This window comes from Enhydra lutris, unplaced genomic scaffold (assembly GCF_002288905.1).
Source record: "Enhydra lutris kenyoni isolate GAN:26980312 unplaced genomic scaffold, ASM228890v2 scaffoldscaffold19, whole genome shotgun sequence".
In the NCBI taxonomy this organism is placed as follows: domain Eukaryota; kingdom Metazoa; phylum Chordata; class Mammalia; order Carnivora; family Mustelidae; genus Enhydra; species Enhydra lutris.
Genome location: NW_019154103.1, coordinates 39,446,882 through 39,472,353, shown reverse-complemented (window position 1 = coordinate 39,472,353; position 25,472 = coordinate 39,446,882). Strand labels below are relative to the sequence as shown.

Here is a 25,472-nt window from a genome sequence, read left to right as displayed (position 1 = left end):
AGAGGGGCCAGATAAAGGCAGGCCTTGAATATAGTTAGGGTTCTTGAGATTTAGTTTACACTCAGCATACAGGAAATTGAGAAACCGATTTTAAAATTGAAAAGTCTGAGGAAGAAGAAAGCTACGTACTTGTGTAGAGACTTAAAGTATGTAATATATCCACCTTGCCAAGTGTCCTTAGCTTTCTTGTGTTTCCAGTAACCTCTTTGAAAATGTTCTAGGTCAAAGTTTTCCCATGATATTTCAAATCAACAGATCATTTGTGTGAGGTTAAAATTCCACTTGACAATAATGGAGGAAAAACACATACACACAAGATGAAAACAGCTCCAAAAACAACGTTTTGGCTTTTCTTGTGAAAGACCGTAGCACCTTAAATGTCTTTGATAAGGTTCCAGAATTATCTCAGATTACTCAAAGGAGGGGGCGAGAAAGGTTAGTTATCAAGTTTCATGAAGTACATTAATGAAAGAAACAAGTAGTTCACTTCAAATGAAAAACCATATAGCCATTATAGAATACTCTCAGTTCTTAAAAAAAAAAAAAAAAATCAGTGATTCTGACCATTTGAAAGTAGATCTGGCAGTGATCATTAATGGCTGCTGAAATGAGTAGCTAAAAATGTGCTGGGGAATTTTACAGTGGATGGATCAGATTGACAGCACCGAACCCATGCTCGAAGTTAATTTCACAAAAAGACAGCAGGAGGCACCCTGGGCTTCCTCATATAATGCAGATATGAAGGAAGTACCACCATCTAACAAGTCTTCGTGGTCTCCCAAATCAAACCTAACTTGCATCTGGAGGTCACACCTCCAGATCTGAGTTTCTATAGGAAATACAAGAAACAGAGAAGTTGGTTAAGTGACACCACTAGGATCCAGACTCCAAAATCTAGAATGTGGAAAATTCTGAGACAATAAGTATTCTATAAAAATCCCTATTTTTTCCATACACATTCATAACAAGACAAAGGAAAAATGATGAAAGGGAAATAAATATTTTCTAAAGAGATGGAAAACAGGGGCACCTGGGTGGCTCAGCGAGTTAAGCCTCTGCCTTCGGCTCAGGTCATGATCTCAGAGTCCTGGGATCGAGTCCCACGATCTGGCTCTCTGCTCAGCAGGGAGCCTGCTTCCCCCTCTCTCTCTGCCTGCCTCTCTGCCTACTTGTGATCTCTCTCTCTGTCAAATAAATAAAATCTTTTTAAAAAGAGAGATGGAAAGCTTATAATGACCAAATTCAATGTGGCATCCTTGTTTGATCCTGTTTAAATGCGCCAACTAAAAAAAAAAAAAAAAAAGTTATGAGACAGTTTCCGAAGTTTGAATACTAACTAGATTTTTGCTGATATTAAAAAACTATTACCTTAGTGATTACCTCCGTGGGTTTTATTGATTGATGACCACCAACTTAAATAATTTAAGTGGAAACAGGATGGAAATACTTATTTTGAGTAAAGATCTAAAGTATTCTGATAGGGTAAAGTCCAAGTCTTGGATTCTTGGGTTTTTGTGGGGGGTTTTGTTTTTTGGTTTTTGGTTTTTTTTTCCCCAGATTCAAATGAGACCAGTGTCTGAGGTTAAAGTGTTCAGGCTGACCTCTTGTTGATCACTGAGAAAGAATCCCGGAGGACCCCCTGTAGCTAAATTGTGAAATCCTGTGCATGAGGAGAGAGAAAAGGAGAATATAATTTTTTTCCCCACAACGCTAATACTCAGAGTATTCTCCTGAGAAAACTGGGGTCACAGGGGTTGGGAATAAAGCTACGTGTGCCTTGCTCCTGTTGACCCTTCTCAAATTCCGGAACAATAACAGGACAGCTCCCTGGAGACTAAAAAGCATCCCTGGTAAGCCTGAACCTCAGATACAATCTTGGCTTGGCAGGGCATTTTCCAGAGAGCAGGTTGCCTAAATTAGGGAAGAAGTCGTACCACGTGTATGTTTTTGTTCTCATCCCTCTGACCTCATCTGCTTAGATCACTGATCGGCAAAGCACATTCAGACCAAGCACCGACACTCTCGGACTCAGGTTCAGGCACCTCTGGGATGAGTTGTCCTACCTGTGCACCACCCCTGCCTCACCCCAACATCAACCACATGTCCCTTTTTCTATACCCTGGATTTAGAAGATTGGTGTGAACACTAGAATATTAAGAGAGAGACGAGCATAACTGAGAGCTAGTTACTCTCACCCAAACCTCTCATTACCCCTGCAGTTGTTTCTGGAATTTTGTCCTGCTTTTCTGAGTTTTCCCTCTGTCTTTTTGCTACCATTGAACTGTATCCATGCTATAAGGACTGTAACTGTCTTAAAAGCACAACGTAACTCATGGAAATAAAGAATGCAATGCCCTTTCCCCAAGGTATACCTGCCAGAGAAAGCCTCTAACTGATGCTCAAGAATTATCAACAGATGGAAGGATGGGAGAGGGATCAGCGGGAATGGGTAGAAACTGGAGGAGCAAAACCTTAAAACAATGGCTTTTCCTCTTGTTCTTTTCATTTTTTTCTCTCTGGGTTGACCCTCCTTTTTGCAATTCCAGTGTGATTGTCTTCTCACTAGTAGAGTCTTCTCACTAGTAAAGTCTTCTCACTAGTAAGGATAAAGCCAAATGCAGTCACGTGTCTGGGTGGGAGCAGCCATTCTCTTACTTGACCCTGTATCCTTGACTTTGGTGATTGAACAAGAATGAGCACTTGACTCAGTCTAGACCCATTGTAATAGCCACATCGGTCTGGATTTGGCACATGACTGAGTCTGAGCCGATGAAATGCTGTCCCCTGGATTTTCAAACTTGCGTGATAGAGAATGCTGTTTTCTTTCTGATCAACAAGCCTGGTGGACGAGCACTCAGATGTGTTATCTGTAGACAAGATTTTTTTTTCCATTCTCATGGAGAAACTAAACCATGAGAAGGAAACTGACACACAAACAGAGAAAAGGCAGTAAGAATAGGGCCTTGATGGTGTTTGATTTCCTGATAACATCTGCTCCTTAGGCAAACCCTAACTTTGCCTTTCCTCTCTTTGGTTAGATGAGCTTATGAATTCGTTTTTAGGCTAAGCAAATTTAAGATGTATTTCTGTTACCAAAAACCAAAGAGCCCTAAAACAAAAATGAAGTGATCACAACTACCAGGTTGTTGGTATATCCATGAATGTTAGTTCCAGCAGCAACCTTAATATAGATTGTTATAAAAGTTTTTTTTCCTAATACTATTCCTCTAAAAAAAATTAATGTCATTGTAGTAACCAAAAGTAGTTGACTCTGATGTTTGCTAATAGTAGTATAATTCGCCTGTTTGCAAATGACTGGTTGCGGGATTGGTAATATTGGCACCACATTTGTCAGGCTCCAAATTTCTGCGTCAGTTCCATAAAGAGAAGTGCAATGAAGATCCAATATTATTTAAATCATTTGCAAAAAAGGAGTTGTTTCTTACCAGTCTCTATCATTACTCTTGTCCTTAGTTCTTGTTATATACAGTTGTCATAAACTCTGGCTTGATTTGGTATTTTAGAAATTGGGAACTAGCAATATTCTCTTTCTTTTTTTTTTAAGATTTATTTCTTTATCTGTGAGAGAGAGAAAGAGAGAAACAGACAGAGATAATGAGAGAGAGCACGAGTGGGGAGGTGAGGGAGAAGCAGGCTCCCCACTGAACAAGGAGCCCAGTGCGGGGCTTGATCCCAGGACCCTGGGATCATGCGCCGAGCTGAAGGCAGGTGCCCAATGGACTGAGCCACCCAGGTGCCCTGCAGTGGTCTAACAGTGGCATAGGCACATCCTTCGTCCTTGTACTGATGGTTCACCTTTTGGTTTGTGGCTTTATTTTTCCTCTCCCTCCAGATTTGGTGCCTATTCCCCTTAGTTAAGCAGCAAATTATTGGCAGCTAATTATAAATATATGCATATATCCTTCCAAGTCATTCATTTCCAACCTTGTTTCTTCCTGCACACTGTGAGGAGTATTAACATTTACTTGAAATTTACTTAAATTACACTATTACAGGGGCGCCTGGGTGGCTCAGTTGGTTAAGCGACTGCCTTCAGCTCAGGTCATGGTCCCAGAGTCCTGGGATCAAGTCCCACATTGGGCTGCCAGCTCCATGGGGAGTCTGCTTCTCCCTCTGACCTCCCCTCTCATGCTCTCTCTCACTCTCTCTCTCTCTCAAAATAAATAAATAAAAATCTTTAAAAAAAAAAATTACGCTATTACATATTACAAAATTATTTCAGTTACACAAGATGAATGAACCATGAAGAAAATGAATGATTTACCCTGAGTGTTATAAACAACTAATATCTGGGAGAGGAGAGATTTTAGTAAGGAGTACATAAAGCATTCAAGTTTTCTGACAGATAGGAAAGATCTATATTTCCTTCTAAACTAGCACATGGTTTAGAGGCTAAAATGATTGTTTCCACTGAAAGGATCCCATTTAACCATTAGGTTTTTAGAATGAAAGGCAAGCAGTAAGTTAGTGGATTTTAGGCGTTTCAGCCCAAATACTACCACTATCATATATTTGTTTTAATTAATTTATAAATGATTTCATTTTTATGAACTGATAATTACTTAGTATGGCATATCCCAAAGTCTTCCAAGATAAATAGTTTAACAGAATAACGAGTGTCATTAAAAAAAAAATAGAGATTTTTGTAGCAAAACAAGTTTGAAAGCACTGGATAATCCAGACGAGGTGGTTCGGGGGTTCTGAGATTCTTTAACATGGGAACATGTATTGGGAATCTCCACCATAGAGGTAAGGTCTCCCATACCAATTTTTCTATGAAATTTTTTCTAGTAGCATATCTTGCCAAATGGGAATTCCTGTACACATGCTTTAAGTGAGTATTCAGACTCTGTGCTAATCCTCTACTAATATCTTTGACAAGGATTAGAAATATTAATAAATGATAGGGCCCCTGGGTGGCTCGGTTGTTAGTTGGTATCTGCCTTTGGCTCGGGTCATGATCTCAAGTCCTGGGATCAAACCCCACATCGGGTTCCTTGCTCAGTGGGGAGCCTGTTTCTCCCTCTCCTGCTGCTCCCCCTGCTTGTGCTCTCTCTCTTGATATTCTCCCTCTGTGTTTCAAATAAATAAATAAATAAAATCTTTACATAAATAAGTAAGTAACCTAAGACAGTCAAATTTTCTAGCAGAAGGAAAGATCCTCCCTACCCTGTCTTTGGTTCATGAGCTTTTGGTTGAATGAACAGTGCTTGAAACACTGACCACTGATGAGACAAAAGAAATCATCTTTTCATTAGTAACGGAAGTATGTTTGGGCACTTGGCCTTGAGCAGGTGAGGGAAGCATGGAATCGGTACTGTCACAGATACTGTACAACTCAGATTGGCAGAATTCCAGTGACAACACTTACATCCACTTTACCTGCAAGAACTTGTTAAAAATAAATTGTTTTTGTGAGGTAATTTTGCAAATTGTCCCCCCAAAGCACTTGCCCACAGTTTGGGGCCTCTTTGCCCTTCCAGGTTACCAGCTTCCAGACTAATCTGGTACACATTTAATTAAGGATTACTGTGATAGCAATGGTTCTCTCTCTCTTTTTAAAAGGTTTTATTTATTTATTTGACAGACAGAGATCCCAAGTAGGCAGAGAGGCAAGCAGAGAGAGAGAGGGAGAAGCAGGCTCCCTGCCGAGCAGAGAGCCTGATGCGGGGCTCGATCCCAGGTCCCTGGGATCATGACCTGAGCCGAAGGCAGAGGCTCAAACCACTGAGCCACCCAGACACCCCAGCATTGGTTCTCTTTTTATAAATAACTGGTAGCTTGAGTCTGCTGAGTATTTAGGCTCAGGTATATTTCTTATCAACTCTGCTCAGTGTGGTTCTTTTCTTAATGCCTGCTCTCCATCCCTAGATGTTGTTGGTAATGGTGACAGAGGTTAGGATCCATTCATATATGAGTTTCTTTTTAAAACATCAACTAGAGGGGCGTCTGGGTGGCTCAGTCTGTTATGCATCCAACTCCTGATGTCAGCCCAGGTCATGGTCTTAGGGTTGTGAGATTGAGCCCCACATCTGGCTCAACACCTTAAGGTTCTCTCTCTCCCTCTTTACCTTCCCCTCCCTCTCTTAAAAAGAAAAAGAAGAAGAAAGAAACATCAGCTAGATTCTTACCCATCAAAAACAAGTTTTGAATTATGTGAGCTCATTAAACAATTTATTGATACAAAAAGCAGTTAAGCAAAACCACCAACCATAGACGTGGTTTTAAGAGTTTAACCTAAAATGAAAGTCCTATCATTTATTTATACTTAACAACAAATGACCACTACAGACACTTGAAATCATTTATTCAAGGCATTTTTACATATCTTGCAATCCATAATATAAGCATATAATAAAAGAATGTGAGCGTGTAAAGAAGAATATAAAGCCAGTGTCTGGGCATTTAAAATAAGAGCTCTTCAAAGAAGTTACATATGTTTTACAAAGAGGTTACCTGAAAATTTTGGAAGAAAGTAAAACTTCATTAAAAACACTACAATACCAGATCACATGTCACTTAGTTTGTAGCAAGCAGTTATATATTACTTAAAAGTTTATAACCTGTGAGCTAAGACTTAATACATTTTACATTCAAGTTGAAATATCTCAGCACCATTTTGGTTTGAAGGATAAACGAAATGCTTTAAGTGTTCAAAAGTGGCCCAGGACTTTTGGTAGTTGGGAATGAAATTGAGCTACTGATTGAATATGTTGATTGTGAATATGAATTCTAAACATAAAAAGTATAGAAAAGGGGTAATTTTTACTTATCAGTGACAGTACAGTTAATATCAAAACAAGTTATGTTTAAACAAAATATTGTCTATATTTTCAGAAAGTTTGCTGAAGATGAATTCTCATCTGTCACAATCATTTTAGTGCACTGCATTTGTTCCATAATCTGAATATTGGGGATGTTTGTAAGTGTGAATTTCCTACGAGATTTCAGAGAGAGAAAAAATTGTTCATTATTACGAATAATACTTAGTGAATAATTAGATGATAGAGATTGTGAAAAAAATTACTATGTAAAAATATAAAGATTTCCTGGAAATGGGCAATGAATTCTTGTGGATACTTGTGGATTCACATGTTATAGTACTATTGGGAGACTGAAACCTAGCCTCAGAGACATCTTTAATCCAGACTACAGTCTGAATAGTTATGAAACTGCTAAAATGGCATATGGAAGGAGTCAATAAATTATTTTCCTATTTATCCCATTTTTTCAGAGTCTTTGTTAGTCTAAAAGCCAGTCCCTTTTCAGTATTCAACATTCTTAGGTTTACTTCTACTTCCTATTATAAAAATATCTTATGTGGAATTTGGTAAGACTGGATTAGGGTTTTTATTTAAATTTTATTAATGGATGACTTTTACCAACTAATCATTATATGCGAGTTTTTATGGTTATTCAGAGGAGAGATCCCTTGAGGTTAAAAAATACTGAGTGGTAAATCAATACCTGTGAGTTCTTTGGGAGTGTTTAGGGGTAGTGGAAGGAAGGAATATTTACATAAGTAATAAGAAAGAATCTTTAGCCTCCTAATTGAATTTTTTTTTTCAAAATCAACCAAATAGTAGGTGTTATATTTAAGAGGCAGACATTTCAAGGATTGAAAACATAGTTTTAATTATTAGTAACACATACATGCATATAACTATTTATTTTAACTTATTTTTTAAAATAAAATATGGTCATGAAAAACAATAGTGCTAAAAATAGAAAATTTTTAGACATGTACTTATAATTGTTAAAAATGACATAAGGTGAACCTAAAGGGTAAGAATGACATTTTTTAATACTTATTGAGGTTAGGAGATGGGGTGTTTTTTTGCGTGTTTTTTTTTTTTTTTTTTAATATCCCAAGGCCTACCATGTAAGTGCCTGACATGTATCAGGCCCTCAAATGTTGATGGGTGGACAGACAGATGGAAGGCTCAGTGAATGATAGCAAATGTCTTCTCATATGTGTCCCAAGGCCGTAATAATAGAGTTTTTACAAGGGTAAGAATCTCAATGAAATGATAGTCCTTAATATGTAGATGCCAGTCTGGCTCAGTATTAATACTGACAGTAGTTTTGTTTTTGTTTTTTTTTTAAGCAAGTATATTAAAATATCTCTATGAGGAAAGAGTATGACTTGAAAGGATCATTCTACAGTCTCAAAACTAAATAAGCAATTTAAGGTGAAGAGGTACATCAAAGAAGTTACTCCATAGCTCAGATACTAGCTCAATGGAAGTTCTGGGTCTCTATCAAGTTGCATTCTCCATTGGTAAGTATGTGCCCCAGCAGATGAGGTTGGCTTCCACCCCTGGGTCTCTAGCCCCCCTTGCTGCACTAGGCACTAGTGAATGCAAAACGACTCCTAGTAGTTGGTGTTGACTTCACAACTCTATGATGTATGATACAGGCTTACCAACTCAATTTTAAATTCTACCAAACTAGAATCTTTCACTTGAGATTTTTATACTGGGTAATGTAGGAAGACTTCTGCCTAAGCACCACTAACTTAAAAGTGTCATTTGATTTCTCTCTGCACCTTTTGGAACTAGGGGGGAAAAAAAAAGCAATTTTCCAAATTTCATTGTGGCACATGGTTTCACAGTTTTAAAATAAAATCACAGCTGTCTCATTATGCAGCATAGTTGTTTGTTTTACAGAAAGTTATTTTTCCCCCCTTATTCACCAACACCTCAACTATGTAATGTTACATGCTTTTTGGTTTATACTTCAGACAACACGGAAAAAATACATATATATTGCTGAATCCTGGATGACCTGATAATATTCCGATATCCAGGTATTATGTTATATATTCTGGATTATTCAAATATTTTTTAGCATTCTTCATTTAAAAGCGGAACATTAAAAAAAATGTAGACAAGTTGAAAATCCTAAGGTATTTTTCATTAATGTTTGAAAGTATCTGAGGGACAGTTGTGGTTTTGGGGACTTGTTTGTATGATTTTTATGTCAACCAGGAAAATTTTTCAGTTAACTGTTATACTTACTTAAGCACATACGTAGTTTCTCTAAATATATTGCATCTATCATCAGAATGACTTCCCATAGACAAAATTGTCCTCCATACACCAGTCCCCAGAATGGTGATTTTAAGAATGCCACTTAAAAGGTCTCTGCCCATAGGAAAATTAAAGAATTGAGACAGCATCAACGCATGTCAGACAGGAGTTGGGCAGCTCAGTTTCTTAATTTGTTCCGAAACAAAAGCTGACTTAAGTCAGAATGAAATTGTACGTTAAACAGAAAGACAGGAGTTTACTAACTTTAAAATGTAAACATAAAATTTTATATAGGGATGTAACTATCTGAGTACATATATTGCGACTTCTCTGCTACATAGTAATGTTTCTTGACACCAATGGTAATGTTTGTTCCTTCCTCAGCACCAAATGTGTCTGTATCTACTTGAACAGTAGGAGCCTCCTTTCTAAATTAATCTATGCAAGGACAAGTACAAGCAGTTATTGTTATGGTTCACTGAAGTGAAGAAAATTCTCAGTTAATGGTAATTTTGGCTCATTCGCTAAAATGTTATTTTCCCTTTTACGCCATAATTTCCAAAGGAGCATAAGAAATTTGGATATCCGTCAATGAGCCAAAGTGTGCATCTACAGAATGGAAACACGGTTCATTCACAAAGTAATATGAATAATATTAAAAATTTCCCAAGTAATACCAATTTAAATGTTCAAAATCCAGTTATGTGCTTTGTTCTAAAACAGTCCAAACAAAAATTCCTTTGTTGTTTTCTGTTCTTTCAAAATATATAAATCCTACTGAAGTTAATCTATTTTTTCCCACTTCAGAACACCAGGCACTGATTGATCCATTGGGAGTTTTGGCTTGCTTTCTAATACCTAGATTAAGAAAACAAAATAAGACAAATTAATAACTTGATAATATTATGAATGAGTACAGTAGACAAGTTTAACGTGGACCCTTTAAAAAAAAAATCTGTAGCAGTTTCCCTCCACCTATGCAGTAGTCACCCTGTGAAATTGTCCACTAATACATTATTTTAACAATGATTTGAAGGAAGTGACTCTGTTAGCTGCAGAAAGTGTACGCCTGATACCTACAGACTTAATGTTTAGAGTTCAAAGAAACACTTCATAATCAAGAGTAAAGCAGGACTTAAAGGAACAGCAGCCCCGTCCAAAGGAGTTCACTTCGTGGAGCGTGTTTACTCCATGGTGTGGGGCATATCCATCTAGAAGCAGATCCCTGGCCTCTGCGCCATCTTGAGTTACTCCTTTCCTAGGGTGGTTTTGGACCTAGACGGATGCCTTAATAGGCAGAGACTGAGTCAAAGCCAGCCAATCCAATATGGTTTTTATACTGTGATCATAGATCCCCATGTAAAAAAACTAAGCACTCCAAATCATAAACCAGCGATTTCCAAATATTAAGTTTTGTGTGAGGAGAACTTAAATCATAGGGTCATAAAACTGAACTGGGCCACAGTCCCTCAGTTCATATGTTTTGTTGACAATGAGGAAAAAGAGGGAGAGAGCTGGGGCTCCTGGGTGGTTAAGCATCCAGCTCTTGCTTTTGGCTCAGGTCATGATCTCAGGGTCCTGAAATCCCTCCCTGCACTGGGTTCTTTTTTTTTTTTTTTTTTAAGATTTTATTTATTTATTTGACAGAGAGAGAAAGCGAGAGAGGGAACACAGGCAGGGGGAGTGCCAGAGGGAGAAGCAGGCTTCCTGCTAAGCAGGGAGCCTGATGCGGGCTCTATCCCAGGACCCTGGGATCATGACCTGAGCCAGAGGCAGAGGCTTAATGTCTTGAGCCACCCAGGTGCCCCCCGGCACTGGGTTCTATGCTTAGTGTGGAGTTGGCTTGACATTCTCTGGATCCCTCTGTGCCTCCCCCAGTGCACATGCACGCACACCGGGCACTCACTCATGCTCACTCTCTCTCTCTCTCTCTCTCTCTCTAATAAATAAATCTTAAAAAAAAAAGAAAAAAAAAAGAGGCATAGTGGATCTATCAAAGGTATACCCTGTCCTCCTGGGTAGTTTTTACACACCAGTGGAATGTTCTCCAGTACATGATTAGCATGAAAACATTAAGCGAACTAAGGTATGATAGATCTTGAAGGCTTAAAAAGGTACAATAACATCACCAAGGGAATCATATGCTGGCTGCTCTCAGAGCCACCAGACTGACCACACAGTTTAATTAGGCAAGCTGCACTCCTTGCTCAAGGAGCTTCCAAGACTCCCCATGGCCTTCAGAATGAAGTTCAGACTTCCTAGGCTGCTCGTCAGTACTCCCTTTTGGTCAGGTCCCAACTTACTCTTCCATCCTTTTCACCCAAATCTTAACTCCTTAGCCACACTAGAAGTTTTGGTTTTCCAAATATGCCTCGCAGTTTCTCCCTGCCGGTGGTGTTGACTCCTCATGGCATTCCCTTCCTGAGCTGCTCTCCCCCCTACCCCACCCCCCCATGCAGTCCTCCTCAGCCTTCAAGGCCCAGCTCACATGCTGTCCTAGAGCCACTCCTGAATGTCAGCCAGAGGAGACGTCTCCTTCCTCTGAATGCTGATCCCTAGCAAGGGAGACCAGAAGTGAAGGTCAGAATAAAGGACACAGGCATCATTCTCCGAAGGCGAGGGTTCCCCTCTCAAGGTCTCTGCACATCTCTCATTATTTTTCCCACCTCATAGAGTGGTTCTTGTTATTTGATTACAAATCACTATGGGTCCTTTCATTCCCATATTTCCATCTGATCCATATGGCTTATTAAAATGTTACTTCAACCACTCTTGCAATATAGTTACAGTCAGTAACAACTGGTTTCAAAACAAAAAGAACAACTCTGTGCTGGAGCAATGTAACCATTTTTATTTGTTCTAAATACCTGGTGATATCCAATTCAGTAGATTCTATTCATAAACATTCTATGCCACAAGAGTCACATCTCCAGACTTGTTCTCAGCCGTTGGACCAGGGGGTCACCTAGAGGTCCTTCTGTTTCCCCTGCATTTTATCTTACCAATCATGGAATTTTCATAGTGTCTCTCTACTACAGTTTTATGTGTATTTCTCTCAGCCCCTCAGTTTTCCTCATCCTAAGTTCCCTGAAGGAGAGGGTCATTTGTCTACTGTTGGAGTGTTGAATAAGAGACTACGCGGTGGCCGGCCTAACCCCAGGGTTACAGTGATAGACGAGAGTCTGGGTATAATACAGCTACAAGGGACAGGGAGGGGTCAGAAATCATATTTATCTTGGCCTCACTCTCGAATACCTCGTGTAGGACCTCAATAGATACATATCGCAAAAGTGAGAGTGCCAATGCATAAAAAGAATGAGTGAATAAGGAATCCTAAAAATTAAGAGAAATTAATTAATCCATGTATTTGACCTTATTTTCATTTATTTTAGCTTCAATGACACTGACGTGCTGAGGATTTGCATTTCCACTTTGATCGGCTCCACACAGTAGGGGCCATAAACCCAGCCAGGTTTTCTGCATGGTGTGCACGTTCAGAAGGATATACAGGGTCATATTTCTTCGGTGCTGTCCCTTTGCCGTGATAGGCTGCGTCTATCCCTTAAGCTGTGATAACACTTGCCGAGCACAGGCTCAGCTCCTTTATGAAAGAAGGAAAGGGCTCCCTCCAAGGTGAATGCAGCCCACGCCACAGTGCATGGCCGTGTCTGTGGAAAAGGGACTGCTCTGTGGAAGCCTCACCCTCCCCCAGCCAGGAGCCCAGGGCTGGGGGCTGAGGTGAGTTTGGGCAGTCCCACAAACTACAGATTGACATGTGACCAACCAGTGTCCTGGGTTATGTATCCAGGAGAAAAGTGTATTAAGTATAAGTTGCTGGTGTAGCTCTGTGCCAGATCTCCACGTGACCCCAGAGGCGCTGGTGCCCCTCCCATGTTGATGCATATTCAGTGTCATTCTAAAGGTGTTTTCATGGTTGGTCTCAGTCACAGGGGGCACAGGTGGTTAGGCTCGCTAGTCCCGCAACACTAGAGCAGACAGGGCTTCAAGGATGGAGGAGCACAGAGACAAACCAATCAAACTACCTAACTTTGCTCCATTACTTTCATCCCATCGTCGCCCCTGTTAATAGTCACATGCTGGGATGCCCTCCAAGATTTCATTCAAAGAAGGGTCTCAGGGCTAAGCCAACGGTGGAGGGAGCTCCACACACCCCTCCTTTGTATAGGGTATTTTTCTAGTACTTGTGGTTTTAGAACTCGAATTTGTAAAATCTTGGTTCCTACGGAACAGGCGGTCTGACCTCTTCAGTAGAGTACTTTAAGGCAGTGATTTTCAAAAGGCACTTTAAAGAACTCTAGGAATGTCTTCAGAGCTGCTTCATGGACGCTGGCAGAGAGACAGGAAATCCAACTGTTTGGGATCCCACAAGGTCATCCACACTGCGTATAGCATGCTTTACATATTCAGCCACCACACGGGCTTTTCGGGGTAAACAGTGTGTTCTGTGTGTATGTCTTGTCTTAGAAGCTGAGCTTTAGATTGATTAAAACCTGAGTACATCTCCCCACCCCCTTTTCTAGCATCAGCAAAGAAAGATCGGCTCTAATTATGTGGTAGAACAGACCATTTTACAAGAAGCTGCAGTAATAGTAGAAACAGACACAGGTAGGGATTCCTGGGCTGCTCAAGCAGTTAAGCATCTGCCCCCATCAGGTCATGATCTCAGGGTCCTGGGATCAAATCCTGAGTCAGGTTCCCTGCTCAGTCAGGAGTCTGCTTCTCCCTCTCCTTCTGCCCCCTCCTGCTTCTGCTCTCTCTCTTGCTTTCAAATAAATAAAAATAAAAATATTAACTTAAAAAAAAAGGGGGGCGCCTGGGTGGCTCAGTTGGTTTAACAGCTGCCTTCAGCTCAGGTCATGATCCCGGAGTCCTGGGATTGAGTCCCTCATCTGGCTCCTAGCTCCATGGGGAGTCTGCTTCTCCCTCTGACCCTCTCGTCTCTCATGCTCTCTCTCACTGTCTCTCTCTCTCTCAAATAAATAAATAAATAAAATCTTTAAAAAAAAAAAAGAAAAAAGAAAAGAAACAGACATATGTATAATGCCTGTCAGTGAACTAAAACCCTTTGAGAAGAGAATGACTAAGCTAGGAGAATAGGACTCACGGTGAAATTGTGCAGCCCGAGGCATACGCATGGTGTCCCGTGTAGCGGATTTCACAGCGCACGACATTGTTGGAATAGTCCGATTCAGGCACCAGGTAGCTGGGGTTCACACTGACCTAGGCAATGTAAACATCATCCATATTTCAGATTTCATCAGCAGTGTTTGCTGGTTAATTTCTTCCCATTTCCACAGGGCTAGAACAAGGAAATGCTTCAACTAGATGAAGCAGGGAGGGGATTTTAAAGGGAAGGGAAGTGGTGAAATTCTGGAGAAGTTATAGAAGGAGGGTCTATATTCTCCCCTCAAGTTCCTTAAAATATCTTTTTCCTATAGGTAGGTTGGTTTAGAAATATTTCTAGGGAGACAGAATTGCTTGCAGGATCGTGATTATTTAACAGTGAATTCAGAAGGGGGAGCCCATTGAGTTGCAGTCAAAATAAATGAAAGGTTTCTATTTTCAAAGTTCTCTACCTTTAAAATGTAGTTTCCAGGTTTTACATCTGTAATATCAATCCACTGGCAGTCTATGTCTGCATTATAGGTATCATAGCAGCCAGGACTCAACCCCTAAAACAAATAAAATTTGAAAATGTAAAAAGGTGGCATATGGTTAGAATACACTAAAGAATGTGATCATCATTTGCAAATTAAACTTTAAGTTAGTACTTACAAGAGTCTGACATAAAACTATACTTATATTGCATCTCCTTTGAGAAGTATATATTACTCAGCCTTATAGCACCTCCAGCTAAAAAAAATACAGGACTAATATAAGTAGTAGTACATCTAGCTTCTTAAAAGTGTCATCAATCACCAGTGATAAATACAATCTTAAGGGACAGAATAGGCCTCCATCAAAATTCTAGAATATCACCAGTTCGGGAATAAAGGCCCTGTAATAATCCACCTGTCCCTCATGACCTCAGTATGACCCTCCCCACTTTCTCTTGGAAATCACCTTCCTTTACGCTGAATGCCCCGATTTTATAGTGTTTGTTCTCTAATGCTCTGTATTATAATGTTACTGTCTAAGAATCTATCTTGCTAGAGATTAGAAACTCCCTGAGGGTGGCGTCTTTGTTGCATTTTTGAGTAGCTAATGTTGATAAAGTATGCAGCATGTGCCAGGAGCAGTTTTAAACATGTTACATCTATAAATTCAGTTTTCACAAGTACATGAGATTGGTGCTATTCTTATCCCCATTTTGCAGGTGAGGAAAATGAGTCACTTTGAGATCAATCAGGTCACTCAAGGATATTATAGCTAGTAAGTGGCTGAGCTGGCTTTCCATTTAGATGTTCAGGGCCCAGGGTCCCTGGGTCCCAGCCACACTATTCTCTCTCTCACATTGCCACTGAAATACATTATTGAATTAAAGGGATGAATGTATGCCTCAGAAAATGAATACCACCACATTACTCCATTTGCTAAGATATTCCCTTCAGTAAGGAAATGAGTGCCTTCTACAGGCAGGTAGGAGAAAAATTCCAGTAAGATAGGGTCCTTGTTCTCCAGAAAGTTAGTCTGGGGAAATGTGCTCAAATTGGGAGTCCGTAGGTATCTTCTTGATTCCATTAGTTCTTCTTGAGAAGTTTGAATTGTTGTATTTCCATTCAGAATACTAATCTAAAGTAAATTTAAAAGCATATGCTAGAATCATTTTAAGTCATTACTGCTATTTCATTTTAGCTCCCAAAATTTCTTTGGTGCTTAAGATCACTTTGGTCGCCAAAGAGATGGCAAAATCCTCTGAGCATGTTCTAGTGATGCTTGTGTGGTTCTTGCTGGATTGGGGAAGAATGGCACAGCCCTGTGCTCTCACACAACACATAATAGCACAGACAGGCCAACCTCAAAAGTACCTGTGCTTCAGTGGGGAGAACCATATGAAGATTTTTCTATTTCTGGGCCCAGCACATTAATTCTGATTCTGGCACATATTAGATACTCAGTAAGCATTAGCTATTTTAAGTGTTGCTACTTGTGGCTAACAACAAGTCCTACGGCCTCCCATGGCTTTGTAATACCTCCATTCATTGGATGAGCTACGTACGTATTTAAGACTTTAAACAAGGCCACAATGCTGATCTTACCTTCAAGTTAACAAAAGAGCTTTAAAGAGTGCTGAAATTAGTACTCCAGCTGGCAGGATTTAAGTTAAGTTTTAACTTTGATTGTTTGAACTAGCGCACAAGTAATGGGAATTTTTAAGGCTGTTGAAAAATCAGTCATGTCCTGTATTCAAGGTCAAACTTTATTTTTATTTTTTCTTTTATTTATTTATTTGACAGACAGAGATCAGAAGCAGGCAGAGAGGCAGGCAGGGGTGGGGGGGGGGCGGGGAAGAAGCAGGCTCCCTGCTGAGCAGAGATTCCCAATGCGAGACTCAATCCCAGGACCCTGAGATCATGACCTGAGCTGAAGGCAGAGGCCTTAACCCACTGAGCCACCCAGGCGCCCCAAGGTCAAACTTTAAAAACAGATGAAATGTAGAGCCTTGGGGCACCTGGTTGGCTCAGCAATTAAGCTCTGCCTTTGGCTCAGGTCATGATCTCAGGGTCGTAGGATCAAGCCCCGTGTCAGGCTCCCTGCTCAGTGGAGAACCTGCTTCTCCCTCTGCCCGCCTGCCACTCATGTCTCTCAAATAAATAAAATCTTAAAAAAAAAAAAAAAGAAAAGAAAAAGAAAAAATATAGAGCCTTAGCCAATGCCATCTAAATTAGCTGTTTTAGCAAAAGAGAACCGATGTTTACATTAAATTAGTGAGGTTAATGTAACTGTTTCCAGTTTCACATATGTTGAAAATGTAAATTTGTTAGCTCAGAACTTAAGAGTTCTGAGTATAGATATTAAGGAAGTTATATCTACTTTTCTGTTTGGATACATTCTAACAACCTTGTAATACAACTATTCTAAGTCAACACTGAGGCTTTGTGAGAGTCGTTTTGCCCCTTTAAATGAAGTCCATGTTCAAGAAACACCAGTCTAGTGAAAAACACAAATACATCAATCACTTGCAAAGCAAGACCTGGTGAACAGTGGTTAAACAGGACATACATGGAAGATGATTAATAAGGAAGGAAATGAGATGGGGTCTCCCTAAGGAACTGGAAGACCAGAAGTGCCATAAATACCTATAGACATAAAGTCAAATATTTCAACAAAAAACTGCCCAGAGTGCCTTTTTTTCTAAATGGAGAGAATAAACTCCAGGGCCCCTGCCCAGGCGGGTAGCCACTCTGGAGATCGCTGAGTGGAAAGGGAATCTCTCTGCCCACATATGTATAATGTGTGGGTAGGTTGCATCAACTTTTAGTTAGAGAGTAAGTGCTGCCCCCAGAGCATGTGGAATTGAACCTTTCCCCCTCCAATTGCTCTGATGTTTTAAGTTCAGAGAAAGAAGCAGTGGTAACATTTAGGTCACTAAAAAGCTTCCTGCCACAGCCCTGGAATTTGCTGCCCGAGCTGCCAGCTGCTGATCCCCTAGTGCCCTGCCTTATGTACATTCACTGCTCCTTGCCAAGATTTCGGCTGGACAAAAATTATAATGTCCTCTTACAAATGAAGGTTTCTTATGGAAATACTGGCATAGCTTTTAACTGACACACATTTTCCCATTATAAGACATACACACTGCTTAGGTCAGCACTATTTTTAAAAATCCATCCAAAGGACATCTGACATCAATTATACTGTAGGTTTAACTACATATGCGTGGAGAAAGAAATTGTGTCCTTCTGCTCCCATTTGCATGCTTGAAAGAGACCAGTTTTAAAGTGCTTTTTAAGAAACTTAGTTTCTCTCTTTGGCTAACCCCAATCACCATTCTCTCTCTAGCTTAAGATTGGAGGCAAGAATGGTTTTGAAGGTGAGAAAACAGAAGTGTCTTCACCATTATTTACCAAGCCAGTTCAAGAGTACAGAATGAGTGCAGATACTGGAAACCAGTCCAATTTACTCAGGCACTAAACCGCTGCTTTTCACTGTAGAACACAATGATTATGCACATTGACCTTCTATGATGATGAAATTCTTTAAAAATAATTTGAGTTTGGGGTGCCTGGGTGGCTCAGTCACTTAAATGTCCCAACTCTTGATTTCAGTTCAGGTCATGATCTCAGGGTTGTGAGATCACGCCCCGAGTCGGGCTCCACTCTGGGCTTGGAGCCTGCTTGAGGTTCCCTCTCTCCCTCTTCTTCTGCCCCTCCCTGTCCTTTCTCACCCTTTCTAAAAATAACTACATTAATGATAATAATTTGAATCATTATGCAACCGGCTTCCTTTTCCCAATTCTTTTCCATCTTGATGAGATGATCCCCTAAATCAAACAGTTTATAAAGGACTGGCAGGAGGAAAGAAAAAGAGAAGACCATACTGTTTTCTCTCTGAAGCCTGTGGGTTCCTGAGGTCAGGGAGCCAACCCACCTGTGTATGAGCAGTACATGCAAATCGCCTGTGGTAGCCATAGTCACAGGATGTGTCCTCAAGACAGAAACTCGCTTTGTGGCCTTCAGCCACTCTCCTCTGGGTACTGGCATCAAGGAGGTCATAGTGGCTGAATTCATCCATGCTGTGATAATGTCTGATGTCCCACACAACACAGAGACACAGGTCAGTAACACACAGAGAAAGTCATGAGGACTTTAGATGACTTCCCCACGGCCTCCCACACTTGTTTCCACATTACAAGTGAGATCCCACTTATCTTCTTAAAGCCAGATTCATGCTGGCTTTTTTTCCCCCCAGGACCATCTATCAAACTTGTAAGCCTTTAACTTTGCATCTAGGAAAAAAGGACTTATTTTGAGTATTTTGTTTTCCTATTCCACCGTGTTTTATCTTTGAATATTAAGTAGAAATAGACACTAAATGATCTGTGTTTAAGTAAAACCTGCCATATGCTCTCTAGTCTGTTTCTTTTGGCTGGCAGTCCTAATGTTTCATTCCAAATAAAAGAAGAGCACATGACTCTTGGGATGTTTCTGTGAGATTTTTAAAAAATGTAAAACCATTACTAAAATGCAAAGGAAAAGTACTGCTATGTTTTCCCCCACATTGTTTATACTGGTATAAACTTTTTTTAGTATAAACTTCTATTTAGATACAAAATAATTCTATTTTATCAGAAAATTAGGTGTTCATATCTGCCTTTCTCATTTCATTTAAGGTCCTGAGCTGTGTATCTTCTCACATGAGGGAAGAACAAGAAAAAATTGGCTCCAGTTGCAGAAGGTTTCTGGGTATCCATCAGTATTTCCCGACATTACCAGGATTCCTGGGCAAGTTACCAAGGCAAATTATAGAATCACTTTATATAGAGATCATTAAATTTAGGACAGAACAGACAATTACCCTGGGTTTGACACAGGCGTTTTAAAATATAGAGGTAGGTCCTTCTCAGCTCATGGAGTATATCATCTCTATCTTTCTTTGAGACTGGTGTATGAATCCTTCTGATAAGTACTTGTGGTTTTTATTAAATGCTAAGTAGGGCGGCTGGGTGGCTCAGTCAGTTAAGCATCTGCTTTCAGCTCAGATCATGATCGCGGGGTTCTGGGATCAAGCCTCATGTTGGGCTCCCTTCTCCACGGAGTCTGCTTCTCCCTCCACCCCTCCTCCCACCGGTTCCCTCAGCTCTCTCTCTCTTTCAAATCAATAAAATTTTTTTAAAATGCTAGCTAACTATAGATGATTTTTGTCTATAACAAGCTTTTTTAGAAATCTTACCTGTAGTACATCGGAATAAAATTCTAGTGAAGCCAATTGCTGTATCCTATCAGCGGTTTTAATAAGCTGGACTTAGGACATTGATGTATGTTCTTAAAAATAGACTCCCTTGATGTTGTCACATTACACAGAGAAAATTCTAGAAATAAGACTTTGCATTTATACATCAAGAACTCCCTGAAAAAGGAAAACACTCAGAAGTACCCAGAATGCCCATCCACTTACTGGTGACAACTGTGCCATTCCCAGGAATATCTCGGTCGGCTTGGTAAGAAATCTGATGTCCCTTGGTTTTTCACTCTTTGGGGGAATCTTAGCAGCACCCTGTGATCATAATCTCTAACATCTGCTCTGTATGCTGAGCTGTGATTTTGAAAAAGAAAACATTATTACATTCACAGGATATTAACTGAAGACAAATTATAAGCAAAACCTTTTCCATTTTTTAATGGCAACTACCTCCCACCTCCAACTAGACTATCAGTTGCAAGAGGCATTCTGCTTATTTTGTTTATTGCTGAATTTCCAGGTCCTAGAACAGCACCTGGCAAGTGGCCAGTGTTCAGTGAATATTTATTGAATGAGTGAATGAATGACAACTATGGAAATCTGCAATTAAAATGTGAAAAAGCGTAATAAACTTGGCATTAGAAATGTACATGTGGTAAGTAAATTCTGTATTTATAATAATTTCTTGTTTAACCACATGAATGAGTAGAAAGTATCCCAAATAATAAAAAAATCCTATGTGCTTAATAAGTACTTTGAATTCAGCAATAGGTTTCTTTTTAAACACTTTCCTAAATATAAAGTGGGGAAATAATTCTAGAAGTGTACACCCAGATTAGATAAATAATTTTGTAACTTCGCTATCTTGAAAACAATGGCATAACTGTAAAAATATCCTAGGGAGCAAGTGATGCAAGACTCCAGAATAAAAATGGTAAGTTCAGCTTTCTTCTCTTCCTTCAGCCTGACAGTTATAAAGGGTCAGAGTGAGAGAGCTGTACAGCTGAACAGATAAACATTACTCTGTCCCTTCTAAAATATTTTGTGTGAATATATATTCACATACTGTTGAGTATTTTCACTTTCCACTTGAAAAATTTTTATGAAACCTATCAAAACATCTTTTGCTCCCTCTGCTGGTTTCCCAGGAGCAAAGTCAGAGAATTCCATCCCCCAAACTGCTATGATTTTATTTTAGGACTGATTGAAAAACAAAGCTCTTGCTTATGTTCTTATTCTGGCTGAAGTAATACCAAAACAACGAAGTTAAATTGTGGCCTCAAATAAAAGAAGAAAACCTAACCTTTGCTGATGAGGGCTGCCGCACTGGCAAGTTAGCCCTCTATTTTTTTAAGGGGTCATTCAAGCTCTTCCATTACAATGTTTTTTTTCCACCTTATTGTACAGTTCTTTAATAGAAAGTTATGGGAAACCATTGGTTCCAAGGTTTGAGGATCTTGGAAAAAGAGCATGAGATCCCAATTCTCCAGGATAAGGGTTTGCCCCATCTCCCTGATTTGTGTCACAGTTTGAAAGAAAGAACCCACAGAAATCTTCAGAATGTTAACTCTCCATCCAGGTCCGCATGCCCAGGAGACCACATTCCACTTCGCAGCTCTTGCCCCACTTCCCAGCTCTTGTCTCCATGGAACAAGAGCGATCAGAACCAGGCACAGGAGCGGGCCCTGAAGCGAGATGGGGCAGCCAGGCCACGGAGATTCCAGCCGGTACCTGGCCAAGCAGTTTTCCTCTGCGGCACATCTCAGGTTGTACATGGACATCTTTTGCACGTACGTGGACGCCTGGATGTAGTATGGGTCTGGCACCAGGTCCGGGAGACCTAAACGTCAGGAGGCGATGGGGAAAGGTGGCTGTGAGACAACCCAGTGCCCCCTCCCCCAGCTCCGGGTCCCTCCATGTCCCTCACTCTTCACCCTTCACCCAACCGGGCTACAGGAAGCAGGAGACCGGGGACGCCCAGGGCTGCAGAGCAAAGTGGAAAGAAAGCAGGAGGGGCCAGGCGCGCGGTTTGCACCAGATTCCAGGGCTGCCTCGGCAGGCGCAGGGGGAGGGATCGGATCAGCGGGGACTAAGGCCTGCCGCGCCCAGGCAGCCACGTTGGGGAGCCACAGAGTTGGGGAAGGGGTGCGCGGCTGCTTCCTGCGACTTGGGGGTGCTTACCGTACTGGAAGTAGCCGGTGCCGTATCCGGGCCGGTACCTGCTCCCAGGCCGGGGCCTTTCGTACGTGTCATAGTAGTTGTAATAGGGGTTGTCGTCGGAGTACTTGTAAGGGTTGTACGGGTCGTCGCCCACCATGCCGTCTACGCGGCTGGGCGGCTGCAGGTTACTGAGCGCCGGGCGCTCTCCCAGCGCCGTCCGGTTGCCGTCTCGCGAGTCCCCAGCATCGCGGGCCCCGGACGGCGAGTAGCCAGCTTGGAACCAATGGCGGGCGGCGGGTCTGGGTCGGCCGGCGACCCCCGACGTGCCTGCGGTGCGCTCCCGTGCTGCCGCCGTGCGGTTGCGGAGCAGCAGGATTGGCGTGCGCGGCTGCGGGGCTGCGGCGTTGGCAGCGCCCGGGGCGGTGGTGCCCGGGTCCCGTCGGCGCTGCGGCTGGTACTGCGAGCCCAGGCTCAGCAGGCTGAACACCTGCCCGTTGTTCTCCCATTGGATCCTCTGGCGCCAGGCGGCCGGAGCCGCCGGCTGCTGGCGAGGGGGCTGCTGCTGGCCAGCGGCCGGCGGGGCGCAGCGCAGGAGCGCGCAGAGCTGCAGGGGCCCGAGCAGGAGCGCGGTCCAAGCGAAGCGCATCGCTGCCTTTTGCCTGATTGTCCCCACTCCGGGAGGACGTTGGTCGGAGAAAAGGAAAACGGGGCCCAAATCACGTGAGGGAGGGAGAAATCTTCAACCAGGGAGGCGGGCGGAGCGCGGGTATCTCAGTCCCTACAAGCAACGCCAAGGGTGGGCTGCAGACCCTCGTCCAGTCAAGGCAGCTGTTGGGACGTGGCACCCGCCTGTCTCCTCTTTCCCAGTCCTTTTGGAAGGCGACGGGGAGCGGCGCGGTGGCCCCGGCGAGCGGGCAGCGTCTGGAGTGAAGGAAGGAGGAGAGATTTTAAACTTTCTGGCACGTTTGCAAAGTTACACAAGCAGTTCTGGCCCGGCAGCTCCTCCGCTATTTGTTCACGTAATGCGATTGGAAACGTGCAAGGCGGACAGCTCCTCGCCTCTGCCCCTCCCTCCCCGTCCTGTCCTCCTCCCCCCAGACACGTTGCACAGGGAGCGTTAAGGGGAAAGAACAAAACGGAACACACATCCTGAGACACACTCGGCTTAATCTGGGGCGAACATGCAGGAATTTCAAAAGACTCAGACAGGCGAAGGCAGCCAGGCCATGGGGCGACGCCAAAATATGCATGAAGAAAAATGCTATTAGGTCACCAGCCCTGGAGAGGCGGGAAGTCGGGAGGTGGGGAGGGTGCTGGGGGCGAGAGTCGGGGAGGGGGGCGGGGAGGGATGCTTGTGACTAACGTTTATCCATAAGGAGTTAACCAGACAAATTTCCCAATGCATACTCACTCGCTTTTATGGGAAGCGCCCTCAGCAAATAAACCCCGGGATATCAAATTTTGTTTTTGTGTGTGTAGGTAATATGAGAAATGGGTTACAAATTTGTTTCCTACAGTGAATATTTTAATAACCAAAAGTGAAATTTTACAGGGAACAAAGCCATCTAACACTGAAGGGATGGATAAACCTGTCTCTTTTTCAAAATGCCGGTCTGATTTGTACTCTGAGTGGAAGGGGAGAACTCTCTTTCATCTGCACAGTATCTACAGGGACATTTCAATAAAGGGGGCTATACCAAGTCTGCTAGGATCACACTCAGAGGACAGCTTCAAAGGAGCATTTAACATGACTTTTCTCATTCTACATCCGAGGAGGAGGTTTACCTTTGGATTAAAAAACAAAACAAAACAAAACAAAAAACCTTAAATCATCCTTTGTTAAAATTTTGAGAAGTCAGTAAAACATTCTGTGGTGTTTGAGTGATCTTCCGATGTAAGCAGCCTGGGGGTTCAGATTCTGGTGAGGACAAGGGAGCGGGAGGGGCCAGACAAGAATGGGGGGGGCGCTGAGATGGGTAGGAGGCAAGTAATGCTGACTGCAAAGAGATGCTTAATGGACCCGTTTTTCACATACCGTTTGGGGCAGTGTTGGAAGCATTTCAAAGGGAAAAAAAAAAATCTTTAACTAGCCTGATTTAAAACCCTGACTCAGAACCAGATTTTAATAACTTTTTTATTGGTCTCATCATTGGGCTGTTGTCTACAGAGAGACTTCATTATTCACCTCTCTGTGTTGACCTCCGTCTCCTCGCATTTAATCACCCCATTTTGATCATGTGGTGGATTTGAAGGCCTACCACCCATTTTCCCTTTTTTCTAGCGAGAACAACGTATTTTGGGAAAATTCCCCTACCCAACTGCATGGTGGGACTGACTGAACATTCATGAGACTTCTGTCACTTCAAGCAGTGGCAATGTGATCCCGGCTTGGCTCATCAAACCATCTCCCTACCATTGGAATCATGAGCAGATGGACACCAGGCTCAGAAATGTTGGAGCTTGTGCTTCCTGCCCCTGAAAAAAGTTTCTATGATTTCTTGCTACACACATTCCCCCTACGCTGTTTCAGATCCGTACCTTTCAAGACCTGATTGTCCAGCTTTTCCTTCCTTTTCTCCACCGCGTTCCTTTGTGGCTTGACATGGTCAAAGTCAATTGTTGTTGGTTGCACTTTAAGAACCCAGACTGATACTGAGGGGGTTTGTGATTGGTTATCTCGCCTAATCAGATCTCATGATTCTGCTTGTGATACCATGGGTTTGGCCCTTTTTGAGTCAAGTTAGATTTGCTCTCCCCATGACCGCACAGCTTCCCAGTAACAGGCAAGTTGCGGATGGAAGCTTGCCGGTAGCTTGACAAATCTGTTGCTTATACGGTGAAGGCAAAATCCAAGTGCACATCCCACTGATGGCCGGTGAACAGTGCCGCATCTCTGTCTGAAAGTCAGAGACATGGGGCACCTGGGTGGCTCAGTGGGTTAAGGCTGTGCCTTCGGCTCAGGTCATGATCTCAGGGTCCTGGGATCAAGCCCCGCATCAGGCTCTCTGCGTGGCGGGGAGCCTGCTTCCCCCTCTCTCTCTGCCTGCTGCTCTGCCTACTTGTGATCTCTCTCTCTGTCAAATAAATAAAATCTTAAAAAAAAAAAAGAAAAAGAAAGAGACGTTTTATAGAGTCGCCATGGAATTTAAAATTCAAGTAGTCAATGTCTCCAAACCCACTAAGAGAAGATGGAGCAAAAAAGAAGCAGGTGTATATAATTTGGATGGACAGGCAAAATGATAGGGGAAGCAGGAAGGGAGAGAATGTAATTATCTCTCATCTCTCCTCTGCCCATGAACAGCTCATTCCCCAGAAAGAGAATCCCGTAACTGCTAGTGCTTGACCACACATTAGTAAGGGAAGGTCTCTTCTGTGGAGATGACACTATCAGATTGG

General features: G+C 42.1%; 1 protein-coding gene across 2 annotated transcripts; it reads right to left on the bottom strand.

The window, feature by feature from the left end:
• Window positions 1-7,733: 7,733 nt before the first annotated feature.
• On the bottom strand, window positions 7,734-22,978 carry LOC111148308 (lysyl oxidase). 2 transcript variants are annotated; one of them, XM_022504803.1, is made up of 7 exons: window positions 22,098-22,978; window positions 21,648-21,756; window positions 20,133-20,270; window positions 18,606-18,762; window positions 14,651-14,746; window positions 14,179-14,294; window positions 7,734-9,911 (listed from the first exon to the last, which is right to left on the bottom strand). In XM_022504803.1, exons 1-7 carry the CDS (start codon window positions 22,720-22,722, stop codon window positions 9,905-9,907), a joined length of 1,248 nt encoding a protein of 415 aa, XP_022360511.1. In that variant the 5' UTR covers window positions 22,723-22,978; the 3' UTR covers window positions 7,734-9,904. The 2 variants fall into 2 exon arrangements, with proteins under 2 accessions (XP_022360511.1, XP_022360512.1); XM_022504804.1 differs by lacking the exon at window positions 7,734-9,911 and having other exon boundaries at window positions 14,175-14,294.
• Window positions 22,979-25,472: the final 2,494 nt, after the last annotated feature.

Excerpts from the sequence above, each read along its gene's own strand:
- LOC111148308 (XM_022504803.1), bottom strand. The coding sequence starts at position 22,722 with ATGCGCTTCGCTTGGACCGCGCTCCTGCTCGGGCCCCTGCAGCTCTGC. Across the intron at positions 21,757-22,097 it reads CACCGGCTACTTCCAGTACG|GTCTCCCGGACCTGGTGCCA; the intron begins GTAAGCACCCCC and ends CCTGACGTTTAG. Across the intron at positions 14,747-18,605 it reads CATGTACTGCTCATACACAG|GGGTTGAGTCCTGGCTGCTA; the intron begins GTGGGTTGGCTC and ends TATTTGTTTTAG.